This window comes from Tympanuchus pallidicinctus, unplaced genomic scaffold (assembly GCF_026119805.1).
Source record: "Tympanuchus pallidicinctus isolate F22 unplaced genomic scaffold, pur_lepc_1.0 scaffold6, whole genome shotgun sequence".
Classification (NCBI taxonomy): Eukaryota; Metazoa; Chordata; class Aves; order Galliformes; family Phasianidae; genus Tympanuchus; species Tympanuchus pallidicinctus.
In genome coordinates, this window is record NW_026294780.1 from 19207619 (window position 1) to 19224913 (window position 17295).

General features: G+C 44.6%; 1 protein-coding gene across 4 annotated transcripts in view; it reads left to right on the plus strand.

Moving 5' to 3' along the window:
• Positions 1-5957: 5957 nt before the first annotated feature.
• Positions 5958-17295, plus strand: part of FGF14 (fibroblast growth factor 14) — a 383970-nt gene continuing 372632 nt past the window's right edge. For 2 of the 4 annotated variants that reach the window (XR_008201892.1, XM_052664478.1), the window contains exon 1: positions 5963-6293. Coding sequence is in view for 2 of the 4 variants with exons in the window: in XM_052664478.1 (XP_052520438.1) it covers positions 6086-6293 (208 nt within the window). In the remaining 2 variants the exon portion in view is untranslated. Of the gene's footprint in view, positions 6294-17295 lie in introns of all 4 variants that reach the window. The other 2 variants (XM_052664480.1, XM_052664486.1) reach the window with 2 other exon arrangements.

Consider the following 17295-nt stretch of genomic DNA (forward strand, 5'->3'; position numbering starts at 1 on the left):
ATAGGGTGAAAACCTACCAGGAAGTATGATGAAGAGTTCAGCCTCATTTACTCCTCTAGACACTACTGCCAGCATAGGAATGGAAAATATGGACAAGATTTTAAGAATCAGCTGTTTTCAAGGATGATAACAGCCCAGAGTTCTAAACACTTAGTTTGGGAGACAGTTTGTGGGTAAGACACCTCAAATGAAGTACTTGTATATGTATGAACCTGTGAGCTGAGTATCTAAGCTCCGTTATGATCAACAGAGATTTAGGAATTCTGTGCGGTTGGCTAAGCATGGATAACCATCACCATGCATTTGAGGTGCTTTAAGTTGTACTGTGTGGCCTCAACCTGCAACTCCCAAAGGACACCAGCCTGCAATAGATCCAGCATCATAACTACCATACCCAATGTTGCTAGATATTCTAGGAAGTCTCTGATGGCTCTAGATGTCTAAGTTTCAGCAGCCAAATCAAGTTCTAGATGTCCATGGACTCCAACAGTCTACAGATATCTAGCTCACAGGCAAATACCTAGATACTTTATTCTACAGGCTCAGTATTTTCTAAACTATGTGAAAATGATGCAGGATCTGCAGTTCTGAAGAAAGTTTATAGCCGATGTGCAAAAAGCTAATTTTGACTAACATTGTTGGAATTAACATACACACACACTGACTTTGGATTGAGGTGATTATTCCATTTTCAAGTCTTACTAATATATAAGCACATCATATATGGTAGGTGTGCTTTGGCACCTTGGAAAAACTGTCTCTCTTCTCAAAAAGGCTTCAGAAACAAGACTTCACTTAATTTCCCTTGCATAAAACTGAGCTCTCCGAAGCCACTACACCGTGAAGATGGGTTACCTGGCATTTAGTTTCTCCATTGCTGTTACTGTGGAATCCCTAGGTAAGAACTTTTCTCTTATCCAGAAGATGGAGACTCTTGATTATATGTGTAAAAGCAGAATGTCTTTCATTTTGTCACGTTTTTTGTCTCTCTTCAATCTGCAACGATTTATATCAGTTAGATGTTACCCTATTATAGCCTGAGTGACCAGAATACTTCATTCTTGCTTTCTCCCTTTCCCCTAGGAGGAAATGTGAAATCCTTGGAAAAAGATCTGAGCACATATCCCAAGTTAATTTTCTCTTCTTTTGATTTGAAAGGACTACATAAATTATATTTTCTTCCTCAGGTGCAACCATCTTTTATGCATAGATCTCTTTTCGTGCAAAGTCTGTTATTTTATGGTCCTTAAGGCAGATAAGAATCCCAGAGGGAATAGTTCGATGTTTCCATCTCTTTTCTTGCTCCTTTATTATTATTATTACTATTATTATTATTATTATTATTTTAACATCATAATCATCATTATCATTATCATTATTATTGGATCACTTGTGGATAGTACACAGTAAAGTATTAAATTTTTTTTTGCTCATGAATTTCCCTGCTGTGATGAAATGCTTACACCCGGTTCAGTGTCAGTTAATGATAGGCCATTTATAAATTAATTAAAGTGTTGAAAAAGATAATTTATGCTTAGGTGAAATAGGTCTGAGCATGTTTTAGAGTTTTTAAGAATATTTCACATATTTCACCTGAGAACAAAAGACTCCCTCTTTTTTTTTTCTCATATTAGGTCAACGGTTCTTTCAAGAGGCTGATCTTTCTTTGACTTTCATTTTGCATAAAGAGGAAATCAGAACAAATTTTCTGTCCTGCTCAGGCATTCCACTTCAGGCTTGTTGTGTTTTAGGGTCCTCCCTGCGGTACTAAATTACCAGGCACACAAGATGAAGGATGTTTTCCTCGGGAGAGACACAGAGTTTCTGCTTCTGCTCTAACTACAGTAAACCTTAAATAACATATCATCTCTAGAACCAGACCCCTTCGGCTCTGGAGTCACAGCTGCTGACATCTGAATGATAGTGAGATGCTAAGGAGAAGTTCTACCTTCATTTAGAAATAGGAGTTACATTCTGGCCTGAAGGAGGGTTATAAAGCGATTACTGGGGTGGAAGGTTTGTCAATGACTTATTGTTTTCTACAGATCACAGACTGTTCCCAGCTACATAACACTGGCTCTTGTGGTCATTGAAAGATAGACGGGGATCTCTGATATTTTAAGAAGGCTCTAGATCAATTTTATGTTTGTAGGGGGGCAGTGACATATGAGCTCCCATGAAAAGCACCAGGGCTGCTGCACACTCCCAGCCAGCTGGCTGCAAGGTGGCCAAGCCAGCTCAACTTCCCAGCAGCCTGTGCAACACTGGCACACAGGGAGGGACACTTGGTTTATGGTGTTTGCAAACTCCATGGGCCACTTCTTGCAATATAAATCTCTATTTCTGTTCACTATTCTTCATCTCCATAAAACAGCATAATGATGTTTAAGTATTACATAGATAGAGATTTGGCAATCAAGCAGTATGCATAAATCCAGAATCTCACTAAAATTATAACTACTGGAAAATTTCATCTCCCATCACTTTCGTTGATGTCAACAATCAGAATTTCCAAACATTGGTGACCAGATACCTTCATGGGGGAGGAAAAACACATACAGTAGCCCCTGTGTCTTTACATACTTAAGTCTTATATTTCCTGGAGCAATGACAGTTTCACAAAATCACAGAATTACAGGGGTTGGGAGAGACTTCGAGAGATCATTGAGCTCAACACCTCTGCTAAAGCAGGTACCCTACAGCAGGTTGCACACGTAGGTATCCTGAGGGATTATGAAAATCCCCAAAGAAGGAAACTCCACAACCACTCTGGACAACCTGTTCCAGTTCTCTATCATCCTCACTGTAAAGAAATTCTTATATTCATTTGTGTGGATCTTCCTGTGTTCCAGGTTTTGGCCATTGCTCCTTGTCCTGTAACTACACCCCACTGAAAAGAATCTGGCCTCATCCAATTGCCTCCTGCACTTTGGATATTTATAAACATTGATCACATCTCCTCTCAGTCTTCTCTTCTCAAGGCTGAACTGCCCTGGGTCTCTCTGCCTTTTCTCATAAGGAAGATGCTTCAGGCCTGTAATCATCTTTGTCATCCTTTGCTGGACTCTGACTTTTTTTTGAACAGAGAAGCCCAGAACTGGACTCAGTACTACAAATGCGGCCTCACCAGAGCAGAGAAGAGGGGGAGGATCAACTCCCTTGACCTGCTCCTGACCACTCCCTTTTTAATGTACCTCAAGATCCCATTGGCCTTCTTGGACACCAGGGCACACTGCTGGCTAATGGCCAACCTGTTGCCCATCAGGGCAATCAAGCCCTTCTATGCAAAGCCCTTCAGTAGGTCAGCCCCTAACCTGTACTGATATATGCAGTTATTCCTCCCCAGGTGTAGTCCCAGGTGTAGGAACTCTACACTTGCCCTTGTTGAACTTCATCTCTGCCCAACTCTCCAATCTTCCCAGGTCCTGTTGAATGGCAGCACAGCCTTCTGCAGCGTCAGCCACTCCTCACAGCTTTGTATCATGAGCAAACTTGGTGAGGGTGGGCTCTATCCTATCATGCAGGTGCTTCAGGAGAAAACATCAAACTTTGACCATAGCTGAATGAAAACATTTTTAACTATATTGTTAAAAATGTCATAGGTGGAAATAGTCTCCTAGTACTTCTATTTTTTAATTTGGGAAAAAATTAATTGTCAACAACTGGACCTTTGTCTAGAGAGGTAAAGATGATCCAGATGTGGATCATCTTCTATCCATTGTGGATTAGGGCAACTTCAGCAATAGGAGAAGGGCAGGAAAGGAGAGAACTGTTCACTGTCCCACTTCTTTCACCTATTTTTCCTTGCACCTTCCTTTTTTATTTTTTTTTTATTTTTATTTTTTTCCCCAGCAGCACCTTTCTACTTCTACTTCATCATCTTTTCCCTCATTTCTTTATGATCTATGCCCCATCACTTCCAGCACCTTCCAGTACTCACACAGTCCAGCAGAGCACACAGAGAGGGAGAACATGTGCATCAGCTTCCATCTTTTCCAGTGCCACAACTGCCATGCGTGGGTACCATCGCCTTGCTGCAGGCCTGAGCCTGTGCAGTGAGCCCAGAAGGTGCCGCCCTGGTGCAAGGGTGGAGCTCCAAGTTTAGAACTGCAGCAAGTGGCCCTGCACAGGAATGGGAACTCTGTGGGGTTATTTTTGCGCTGCAGTGCTTGGGAATCCCAGTCGTAGCCCAGGACTCCACCACGCAAATACCACAGAATCATAGGGTCATAGAGTCATAGAATATCCGGAGTTGGAAGGAACCCACAAGGATCATTGCGTCCTACTGCTGGCTTCACACACCACCACTTGAAATCCAAACCCAAGGTCTGAGAGCAGTGTCTAAACACTCCATGAACTCTGGCACGTGGGGCTGTGACCACAGCTCTGGGGAGGGTTCCACGGCCACCGCTCTGTGATGCAGACCCTTTCCCTAACCCCCAGCTCCCCTCCTCTGACAGCTCCATGCCGTTCCTTCAGGCCCTGTCTGTCTCAGGGAGCAGAGCTCAGAGCTGCCCCTCCGCTCCCTGTGAGGAGCTGGAGCCGCCATCAGGCCTCCCCTCAGCTCCTCTGCTCTGCGCTGAGCAGATCAAGGGACTTCATCTGCTCCCAACACACTGTGCTCTCCAGATCCTCCACCATCATCACAACCCTCCTTTGGATGCTATAGGTCCCTCTCATATCGTGGCTCCAAATCTGTGCCCAATGCAGGAGGTGAGGTCACACAGCACAAAGCAGACCAGGACAACCTCTTCCCTTCTCGGTAGCAGTGCTGGGCTTGATGTACCCCAGGGCAGGGTTGGCCCTTTTGGTTGCCAGTGCATACTTGCTGGTTGGGATTCATCCTGCCATCAGCTGGAATGCCCAGATCCCTTTCTGCAGGGCTGCTCTTCAGCTTTTGCCCCCACTGGAGCAAACTCAAGCCTGACCAGAACTCTGTACAAGCATGACACCAGCAGGGACAGCGTCCAGAAACACCGTTTGGCGTTTGATTTATGTGGCCCACGGCTGCGTTGGCAGTTCCTACCACTGAGACCACTTTACGGACAGAAGTCTGTTTTGGGGGAGGGTGAGACTCCGAGGGTCGGGACCCTCGGGGGTGGGGGGGGAGGGGAAAAGGGGGAGCTGCAGGAGGAGGGGGTGGCGATCCGCAGCCGCCCGCTCTCCCTGCGGGGCCGGCCGAGCCGAGCGGTGCCGATCCACTCCGAGCATTGCCGCACGTGGGTACGTGACGGCGAGCCGGGCCGGCGGGGCAGCGCGGCTCCTCCTCCCCCGGCGCCCGCCGGCGACTGGGCGCCGAGGCTGCGGCGGGCGGGCGGGCGGGCGACGCGGAGCGGGGGATTGTTGCCTCCTGCGCGGCGGAGCGGGGCGCAGCGGCAGCCGGGGCCGGAGGCGAGCGGCCCGCACGGGCGAGGGCGGGAGGCGTCGCGGGGCGGCGGGGACTGCAGGGCAGCGGCGGGGGCTGCGGGCGGGGTCCGCCCCGCGGCCGGCAGCCGGTCTCTCCGCCTCGAGCCGGGCTTCGCCGGGTGCGGTGGTGCTCTCTCCCGCCGCGGGGCTGCACAATGGCAGTCGTTCAGTAGGATGGATCCTGCCGTGGCTTTTGTTCTGCAGATCCACCCATCCTCCTAGCAGTCAAGTGCCAGGCTATGGTTGTCTCTTTGGGGATCCTTCTGCCGCGTTCTGCCGGTGTCTCCGATGAGGTTTTGGCCTCGGCCGGGATTTCGCTACCTTACTTTTCGTTTGGCTTCGCACTGAAAAAGGGATTTTTGTTTTTTTCTTTTTATTCTTCTTTTTTTCTTTTTTTCTTTTTTTTTTTTTTTTTTTTTTTTTTTTTTTTTTTTTTTTGTGCGTGTGTCTCTTCACGCTTTTGGTTATAATCCAATGTTGATCTAAGGGGAATAACCATTGAGCCCGGCTGAAAAAAAAAAAAAAAAAAACATCCATTGAAAAGTCTCAAAGAAATATACCACGTGAAGAAAAAAAAAAAAGAACAACCAACAACAACAACAAAAAAAAAACCAACAAAAACCAACAAAATAAAAACCAACAAAAACTGTGAGAAGATCGGAATATAACCGCCTTTTCTATGATAAAACTGGTGCCCCTCTTCAGGAGAACTGGTCTCAATTTATTATTATGCAACCGCAAGGATCTCTTCTTTCTCAGGGTGTATAAGCTGCTGGATTGCTTTTCGCCCAAATCAATGTGGTTTCTTTGGAACATTTTCAGCAAAGGATCGCATATGCTGCAGTGTCTTTGTGGCAAGAGTCTTAAGAAAAACAAGAACCAAACTGGTAAGCAATGCATTGCACCGCGTTGTTTTCCTTTATGCTGCCCTGTGTGTTGCTCGCTGAGCTAGATCTGCAATCCTACCGAGAAGGGGGGATAGAGTGAGGCCGGCACGGACATGCATGTATGTGTATGAATAAGCAAGAAGCGGTACAGATTAGCTTCAGCCACTGTCACCACGGAGAAAATGTATTGATATCTATGACCAAAGGCGACCCCAGGCCGGGCTGCATCTCCTAGTTTTGTGGTCTATTTCTGAGGACGAAACTTTTATATCGGAGGGGCAGCCGGTGCATTTTGCCCACTGTCCCCAGAGCCCATCCCCGGGGCTGCCGTCTGGGAGGGGGCCCGGCCTCGTGCATGCTGCTGCCAGCCGGCCATGTACCTCACTTTGTGCTCGATTTACAGCGCGTTCCCCACTCCGCACTCACCCACCTCCCACAGCTCTCTGAAGTCAGGCCCCCCCAACTTAGCAATCCCCCCTGGGACCTCGGGCCTGAATGGGGCGGTGAGGAAAGGGTCAATTTCCTTGGGCCTCTGCCTGGACGGAGACTGAGGCGCTGTGCCCCCCCCTCCGTCACCCGCTGCCGGGCTGACCCCTCCGCTCTGCTCCCGGCCCCATGGCTGCCTGCAACCGGCGTCATGAGCTTCGCTCCGGTCCGGCTCCGACTGGGGAAACTTGCGGTGCATTACATAAGAAATGCAAATGCAGCTGCCCCGGGCCGCTTGGTCCGGTGGGTCACGCTGCTGCTGTTGCATCTTTCCCTCCCGCTCGGGGCGGCCGGGATGCGGCGGGCGGGGGAGCCGGCGGCTTTTCAGGGAAATACGGCCCTCCCACCAGCCTCCCCCGGGCCCCGGTCCCCCTGGCGCCTGCCTGCTCCCCCAGGCCAGCGGGATGTCCGCAAGCACCTGCGGGAGGGGGGAGGTGAGGGATGCTGCGTGTGTGTGCGTGGTGCGGGTGTGTGCCGGCTGCCCTGCAGCGGCAGCTCCCGAGCAGGAGGCTCCTGACGCCGGCACTGCAGTGTAGTAGATCATAGGCTTTCGTTGGCTCTCTGACACCCCAACACCAACAAGCGGCAGCCCTGGTAGCCCGCACCCCTCTCCGCCCCCGGCTCTCGCTTTGCCCAGCTCGGTGCCGCTGCGGAGCTGTGGTGGGCGTCTCGGCGGATTTATTGGCCCCCCCACCTCCCCAAGTTCTCCTGTTCTCTCCCGGCTCTGCAGCAGCGAGCGGCCACCTCTCAGAATACCAAAGAGGCCGAAATGCCCCGCTGGGTGCTGGGGAGCGGCCGCAGCGCTCAGTTCCCGCGGGCTCCTCTCCCCTTTGGCGCTGCAGCGAGCCTAGGGGGGTGGGGGGAGGCAGCTTCCCCCTGGGGCGGCCGGGGCAGGGCAGCCGGGGGGGGGGGGGGGGCTGTGAGCGCAGCGCGGAGCGGAGCTGAGGGGCGATGCTCCGGGAAAGGGTTCAGGGTCGAGGTGGTCTGCAGCCCTTCCAGCCCGCATCCCTGGGAGCAGACAGCAGGCAAGGGTCAGAGATCCCTCACCGGCCGCTCCGCTCTGAGCGGAGGGATGCGAAATCTCGGCCCCGCGGCTGCTGGGGAAGGCTCGGCCGGGCCGCCGGTATTTGGGCAACAGGCGCTGCTGCTCCGCGGCGCTTCCCCTGCGCCAGCTCCACGGTGCCCGCAAGACAGCGGCGACTCTCCCTTTGCTGGTGGCTCCTCCCGGTCCCCCGTGCCCTCACCCCGTCTTCACCCACCAAACTTTTCGAGAGCTCTTGGGTCTCCCGAGGCGCAGCTACTACTGAGCTAATCTGGCAGAAAATCTGGCAGGTTGGGCAGCTGTGACCGCAGGTTGCTCAGATATTTTTGGCCTGATGCACTTTTTTTTTTTTTTTTTTTTTTTTAACCCCTTGTGGTAGTTACTTTCTGTACAGCAGTGGGTGGCTCTTGTCCAGGTGCTCTGTACGGTGCCCTCCCCATGTGCCCATCTACAGGGCTCAGCGGCTACTCCGAGGGCTCTGCTGTGTCTCCTGGCACAGAGCAGAGTAAGGCTGGAGCTAGGGGAATGCAGTGGATGGTGCCTGGGGCTCTGATGGGGCGGCAACAGCTGTGGGTTATCTGTTGGAATGCTTTGTTTCTTTGTTCCAAATTAGAGATCCTGGAAAGTGTCTTTTGTTTCCTATAACTATTCACCTCCATTAGGAGAAAACTTTGAGGATGAAGTGTGGTTTTGCTTGCTCTGATTCTTTTTTTTGTTGGGCTTAAGAGGATACTGGAAAGAGAGTACCTCTGGGTGGTTTTTAAAGCCAACAGAGGAAGAGCCAAACATTTTTCACCCAAAGCCAGCCAGCAGCCCATGGGTGATAGGTTGGTTGGCTGGAGCGGGACATGTCCCCATGGATCACATTTCCCTCTTGGTGGCATCCAGCAGACAGAGGATGTATCACATTTCCTCTCCATTTACCTCCAAGGGGAGGCATCTCTCCAACTCAGTCAGGGGTGCTGACAGGAGAGTGGATGGAAATTGGCATTGATATTAATATGTTGCTGATAAAGGAGTTTAGTTTCTGGTATTATCAATCTCAGATCAATCTCAGGCACAAAACCTATTTAAAAAGAACTTCTGACGTGTGGGTTGTGCCTAAACTGGGATCTCTGTGTCATCCCCATAAAGCAGTCAGGCTGCTCTTTCATGGCTGCTCATTGTTTGAAAAAGTTTCTAAGCATAGTCATGCAAAATGAAAACAGAAGCTTGGGTTCTGCTCATAAGATCTATTGTGACAATCGTTATTCCTACCTGAAGTAAATCCAGGCTACCCTGCATTTCTAACTCATGGAAAATAAACCTCACACTGAAAGACTAAGGGCCTCAGCAGGAGCTGCAGGATTGGGCCCTTGGAGTGTCTTTCAAGCAGATTTGAAAGCATCTCTGACTGCCTAACCCCACCATTCCTACACTGTTATGAGATCCATGGTGTGTTTCTTTCCCTTGGATGTAAAACTGCCTATTTATGTATATCTCCCCTACTGAAGTTCTGTCCTCTGTGGAATACATTTTCTAAATTTATACAAATTTGATTATTGTTGATCAAATTAAATTGCATATTCTCCTTGTTAAGGGGTGAAATTTATGCCTGCTCATGAATCCCCCTCCTGTTGTGAAATGCTCACACCCAGCTCAATGTCTGCTAATGATGGACTGTTTATAACTGAGTTCAAATATACAAAGGATGACTTACCCTTAGAGAAAATATGATAAATGTATTTACAGATATCATTTGTTTAAATATTTATGTATATGCAGTTTTCCTTTGAGAGTGATATTTATTCTTCTTACCTGCTTAGATTATGCTAAGTATATTAATTTTGAGCTAAAATACACATTGACTGCAAATTCAGGAAGGAATGATTTAGACATTCAGAATTAGTCCCCGTGCAAAGGTTTTCTGCCTGGTCTATAAAAACATCATCTGAAGAGGAGAATGAGCTTGAAACTGGAAATCGGTTCTTCAAGAGGACTTTGTGACATTAAAAAAAGCAGCAGCAAGGCAGTAGAGCATTACAGCAACTGCTTAATGGTAGTTTGTGGGGTCACTACTGAGATTTCTGTGTAACTGCAGAATGAGATGCTGTATGTCTAGAAGGTGATTGGACAGATGAAGTGGCTGTGTGCAGACCGAGCTGTGCTGAGTACTCATAGACGTCAGGCTGCAGTGTGCCTGTAGCACTGCATCCTGCTGGAGAGGGCTGCTTATGGCCAGGGTGATCCTGTTTCTTCGGGAGCAGTGGCTCATTTCTATACCTCATTCAGATGAAGAACTCCCTTATGATTTTGGACACACCATTCCTGCCCTTTACCTGGCTTTTCTGCTTGTTAAAAACTGCAGACAGTTTCTAACACGGCACGAACGTGCTGCTGATGGCTTTGTTTTGCTCATTGCGTTTCAGTGAATAATAGCTTTTTAGAGACAAATTACTAGACAAGTCTACTGAGCAACTTACTCAGTAATAAAACATTGCTTTTAAATGCTAAAATCTCTGTTGTGAAAAAACCTGTTGCGGTGTAGCAGAGGCTTGAACAATTAACGTACCAGGAGCTACTTGCCACTGCATGGAAAGGCTGCATACAACAGGCAGAGTACCTGGAAATAGGCTTTGCAGGACTGAAACCATATGTTAGTTCAGACAGAGCACACTTCATGCAGTGTGTTTCAGCTGACAGGATACACTGGGAGCTGGGAGGAAAGTCTTCTTTTTGCAGGCGATGTGATGAAATGCTCAAAGGAGTACATTCATCTTCAGACTGGATATTAAAAGAATTATTTATCATGTTCTTGAAGTGGATCCTGACATGTTATGAGCCACTCAGATGAACTGACAATTATAATTGCAAAGAGATGGTGCTTGTCTCCTTGATGGGTTGAACTCAGAGTGAGCAGAACGTATGCATGCAATGTGTCCTTTTGAATATACTGTACACTAAAGGTAAATAGCAGACAAAGCTGCTATTCAAATCAGGAACACACTGTCTTTGAAGAGGATCTTTTTGAGGGTGAAGCCTCAAAATTATTAAGTGGCAGACTTCTAGTGGATAAATAAAATGCAGACTATGTGTGTCTGCAACCTACTCTATTAAAAGCACTCACATTAAATAGTATGAAGGGAAGTAAACAGTTGCCGATGAGACAGTTTTGAGATGTCAGAATAATTATATCCAGAGTAAAAGTCATTGTGTAAGTCAGAATAATAACATCTTCTGTACTGAAGTTCAATATTGTGTTGAGCATAACCAGTATTTTAATAGTGAGAGTGTTAATACCAGATGGTTGTGCATGGTAAACTGGATCAAGTGGCGCTCCGTTAGTGATAGAAATTGATGATGTAATTTTAGTGTCCATATTCTGTGTTTGGACTCTGATACCTGCTTATTTTACTTTTAACTTCTAACTTGGAACAGCATGAGGAGTTGCACTGAAACTTTACTGTTTGTATGCAGAAGGTAGTAGCCTGGAAATTACTTGGCCTGATCATTTGGTGGCACTGAAATTAGCCAGGTCCCATAGGACAGTAGAATTGTACTAAAGTTAAACATTTTAATTCCATTGGAATTGTTTAGGCTTTTCTATCAGAACGTAACACAAAATAAACTGTAATCCTTGTAAGATTTGTTTTGAGGAGATTTCAGGGAGGTATGATATGGAAATAGACTTGGCTGTTGTCTGAGAATTCATCACATCATCCATGTTTTCTAACGTTGCTTTGTAATTTAGAAAGATAAGAACAGGATGAGGATGAAGAATGTGTAGAACTGGTGCCTCAGCTGTTGAACATCTCCTGTCTCCAGCACTGGGCAGTAGCTGAAGTAAAAAAAAATATAATAAAAAAGGTAAATCTAGATTTGATCCTTCCCCTAATATATCCTGCCATTTTTTTTAATAATTACGAGACTTTCATAAATCTCTTTCTTCAGGCCTCTGTGTTTATCAGGCTCTGAAAGAGCTATACACCTCTACTTGTCAAAGAGCATTTCTATTTCAGCCTTCAAAACCTTTGCATGTCTCCTTGTGGGCTCCATGTAACTGTGTGCTGTGCTGTGAAAGGGCACGGAGGAGTTGTGCTCATTTTGTCTTCTTTGAAAAAAAAGAGGTGGACTCTGCTATTCCCAGTTTGCTTTTGTGGTTACTCATGAGGCATTTTTCAGGGGAACCTTATCTATAAGGTGAAGGTCAGTTCCTTTGCAGTGACTTCTTCCTTGAACTGCCAGAACACAAGCAGCATTTCTATAGTCTCTATTCCCATGCAGATAATTTGCCTTTGCTGAGGATGTGGGATGTCTCTGACTTCTGAGAACAGAGATGTGGTGACAGCTGACACATTTCTTTTCATGGGGAATCTGCTATTGTGGTCCTGTTGCAGCCAGTAGATCTTCTAGGCCCATGAGGTATAGAAGCACCTTCCACAAAGCACGTTTCCACAATGTTCTTCTTGAGGGAAAATGTGGATATTACTCCTTGAACAAGCTTTTAAGGAATTAAACTCTAGTGTCACTGAAAACTAGAATTTATACTACTGTTGAACAGTAGGAACAGAAGAGAGAGAGCATGCATATAAAATCAAAGTCTTCTGTTTACATATGAACCTCTTGGTTCTCAGCAGGAAATCTAGAAGAATTTCATTGTCCCTTAATGAGGTTTTGAGTTGAAAATGTTAATTTAAAGAAAACAAGTTTGCCAGACTTGTTACTTTTTCAGTAAATGTATTTCTAAGCGTGTCTTGCTACATTTAAACAAGCTGCCTAGATAACAGTTCCCAGTTCACACTTCTCAGCAGAAAAGTGCTCTGTGGGGTACTGCTTCTGCCTTGTAGTTTCAACACTTATCACTCATTGCTAAGACAGGTAAATTTACAGATATTAAATGACATGAACAGGAAATAACAACAAAATGTAGAGGAAAATATAGGAAAAGATGTGGAAAAATTATAAAGTAGAGAGTTCCTTAAAAAAAATGTCCAGAACTCATTAGCATAACAGTATCTTATAAAATAGATTGTCCTATCAGGAATATCTCAACGAAAGTTAAAATAATAGTAATGCTTATTAATTCATAGGGCTCATGGCATGAATAAAACAGTTTACAGTTTAGATGTTCTTGCAACAAAAAGTGTGTGTGGATACACATACTGCTATTGGCCCCCAAGAATCAGAACCCAACTTGGTTTTGATGGATTATCCCACTAAGAGATCAACCCAACATTTCAGATGCGAATTAACTTCAGGCCAAATGTGATTTTGTGTCTTGAAGTCTTTAAGCTGGCACTAAAATCTATGCTTTTAAGTGGCATTAACAGATGGATTAAAACTTGTGAAGACTTGTGTCCCCCTGCAGTTTTCTCCTAGACCTGATACTTTGTCCCCACACAGTAGTGACTTTCTGGCTCAAAAAACAAGGTTATACAGATTTTCAATACCAATATTTGGTAATCTCCTGGCTTTACTCAGACTTGTTGCATCTCCATGAATAATATGATCTTGATCCATCCAAGACACTGCAAACTCCACTGTCGACTTTTACGTCTCTGCTTCATCACCTGCTGCTTTGTGCAGACACCTTGCTTTTTTTCCTTTGGATTAGGATCCGTGAGGAAAATTAGCCCTTAATTCTGTTTCTTTTTGATGTTTTTAAGTTCTCTACGCTTTGAGTAATTAGCTAGTGACAGTGAACAGAGCTACCTCACAGGTTATTACTAAGTAACTGATATTTACGATGGATGATGGATTGTTATCTGTTTTATGGGGCATGAACTGTATGAGTGATTAGTTACCACTTTCTGCTAATTTACAGTAGCAGAACAGTCACAGAAGAACATAAATGTAGAGGCAGCAAAGCAACAGCCTAGTTAGGAGAAGACAGTAAAGTCAGCAAGAGGACTCAGAAGGCCCAAGAACAAATGCTACCCCTTTTATTGTCTTGATTATTGCTTGAACACATTTCTTGTTTGAGGGTAAAATAATTTATGTGGGATTCTGCAGTTAAAGAAGGGCAACTCAACTTCCAGGAAAAAAATCCTGATCTTTTCTTCCTTGACCTAGAACAGACTGTGGGTCCTGGCACTGTCTGCTCACAAAGGTGCCATGTGACTCCTTAAAGCTGCTCCCAGGAATTGTCAGAGAACTTCACATATGTCCTTACTTGTAGTCAGCATTTTCTTTACCTCTGATTAACCTTTCATTAAGCTTTGATTAACCTTGTTTGCCATTCACTGGACTTCACATTTCATATTGTGGTTCGGAGACATTATTGTACAAGAAGATTATAACTTGCCATTGTAATGCAACATACTCTTGGGGTCCTGCTGGCTGGGAACATTTGTGACAAAACAGGTGACTGTATGCATTATATCTCCCTGTGTTCTGAAATACTGAGCTCTGCTTGAATGCAAAAGAATTTGAAACATGCTTAAGATTCACCTTTTAAACTTCTTCTGTGGAACAGCACTTAAAAAGAGTGTAGGATAGTTTTACAGCAAATATGTCATTACGTAGTGATAGTGTTGAAGACCAGCATTTTCTGAGAAAGGCCTTATTTTGTTTTAAATGCTGACAATGGTGGAGTCGTAGAAATGTAATAGGAGAAAAAAAGTGGTTGTAGCTTCCTCAGCAATAGCTGTCTGGGTAAAATCAATGAGTTTAGTCATGGTGGGTGGAATGGGTGCCAAGGAAGTAGGAATGGATTCATTGTGATTTTGTGTTCAGCTGTCTTTCCTCATTTCAGTTTGTCTTTGCAGTTTATAAAAGATGATATTTCTGGGGTGTTACTGACATGAAGTGGAGATGAATCCTGTGATTTGTGGGCACACAAGGTATTCCCTCTTCACTGAATGTTTTCAATGGAAGTGTACTTTAGAAGACACTGGCTTTCTTAGTACTATGACAGAACATGTCGATTTTGAGCATTGCCATACACCAATGAGGAAAAATGCCATCCAAGGGCTTCCCCAAAGTGCTGAGTTAGGCATGGTGCTTGCTCTTAAAAAAACCCAAACTGTTAAACACAATGAGAAGAAAAAAAATAACCTAAGGATAGGCAGATGAAAAACATGTCATTTTAATGTTTAAATTTATCTACTTAACTCTGTGACCTCTTAGATGGTGGATCAGAATTATTTTATCCCAGCCAGGCCAGATGCCTATAGGAAGACAAAAGAGGTGGCAGCTCAGGACCTTATAACCAGAGCAGAAGTAAACTGTAAGTTGTGCAGGCTAGGTTAAAACCTTTTAATAAAATGTCAGGAGAAATGGCAAAATGAAAGTTTATTACATTTTCTGAGACCAATTTGCTTTAGCATTCAGTGACTAACTGCAATGATTTGGCTTAAGTTGGCTGCCAAAAAGAATGCATGCTAATAAATTTCAGATTGAAGATTGGAAAAAGATAAATACTAAACCCTTGTAGTCATATATATAGGTAAAGAATTTGGGGGTGGAACTTGATACAGTTAGAACAAAAGTAAGTCAGAATGTGATGTTAGTACATTAGGTGAGATTTTTTTTTAAAGTGCTATGTAGATGATACTTGAATAGTGTGGGATGCACTCTCTCCCACTTATTCTCAGAGGGAGATGAAAAACCAGAATGACAAAAGAAATTATAAAGTAAATAATAAAGGGATTAAAGGAATCTGTAGTCATTTAGAAAGGTTGGCAATAGAAAGTCCTGCAGGCAAACATAATTTAGAAATTTTTCAGTCTACTTATCAACTGAAGAGCAAACAGACCTGAAATGTAAGGACATTTTCATGGAAAACATCTATTTCTAGAAGTGTTCCTTTAGCAAGGACGCATAAGAGTTATATTTGATAAGAGTCTAGTTTCTCTGAATGTATTCCATTTATAGCAATCTTGCTAAAGGTGAGATACCCTTGTCAATGCTGCTTTGCTTTCACAAATGCAGGTACTCTCATGAGTCTATTGTTCACTGTTGCACAGCTCTGAAGCAGCGGCCTCCAGAGTGACCTTTGCTGAGTATCCTGTGCCTCTTGCCTCCTTGCTGGCACGTGGACGTCTGCCATCCATCTGCATGAGCATGCCTAGCAGCCCTTGCTGTTCTGAACCTGCATGGGCATGAAATGCTCTCCATGTGCCCCAGCTGCCCTGGTTAACACCTGCAAGCTCACCAGAAGATTGGCACTTGAATCTGCCTGTGAGGGTGGACGTCAAGCTAAACTTAAACTGTTGGTATATCTGCTGCTGAGAGGAAATATATTCTTTCCTCCCAGAAATTTGATTTAGAATACAACTATTAAAATGCAGCATCTATGGTTCTTTGGATCTTTGGCTTGGTGAATCTTCTCATCAGATACCATCAACTGGGAAATATAGATGCATCCAACACTGGAAGCATTTACATAGCTTTTTTTCTTTACCAAGAGGTTTCAAAGGCATTTCTACACTCTACCTGCATTAGTGCAGGTTTGATGTTAATTTGAGTTTTTCTTCCCTTAATTTTTTATGTCCACGGCCAAATAGGTCAAGAACATTAAGTGATATTGAGACCAAACAGATCACCATAAATCTCCAGCAATAAGCTTACTCTGGAGATCTTAAAGTAATGTTGAAGGGAGATACAGTCTTTTCTTGTTAACAGTTGACAAGTAAGGATTGTACTTCAGCTGGGCTTTGATATCCTTCCCCCACCTTAAACTCCTTTTACTAGCTGGGAAACTGAAGCCTGAGTTCATACTATTTGATTAAAGAGGGAGAGGGATTGATCCATGGCCAAATGGCTCTGACAGTCTCCTTCCAACCTGAGCATTTCTGTGATTCTATATTTTTTCCATATTGTAGAAATTGTATTGTGGCTCAGATGTGGGATGTTCTCTAATCTTTAGGAACAGGTTAAATCACTGCATTACATAGTCTGAGTGTTCAGCAAATGAAACTGGAATTTCTTATTTTGTGTTGCTTATACAAAAGGACATGAGGTTCAACTCAGAACTGGAAGCCCATGTACGGGCAAATGGGAAGTACTGAAATTAGCCTTGCTTCTTTCCTTGTGATCAATATAAAAACATTCTTACTGAAATCATTTATAGATTTCCCCTAGTGGTTAACAGGCTGTAGTATTTCCTGATTACTCTGCTTACTTAAGTTGCTTATTTGCTCTTGGACTTTTTTTTTTTTTTTTTAATTGACCCAACAAATAAGAGTTTTGTTGCAAGAAAATGCCTTCTTGAATTTAGCTGTGTGAACCAACACAACTCAAAGAAATGGAGCTCATTCTAGATGGAGATGCTTGATATTTTCAGAGCAGCTCTTCAGTCCTTAAGCCAAACGTTTAGAAGTACATGCAGAGTATAACAGATTGAACACTGTTAGATATTTTGGAGGTTAACTGGGGATTCTTATTATTTAAAAAGTTTGGGAATTATTCAGGAATTGGACTCAATGATCCTGATGGGCCCTTTCCAACTCAAGATATTCTATGATTCTGTGTCCTCATTACTAATAGTTACCA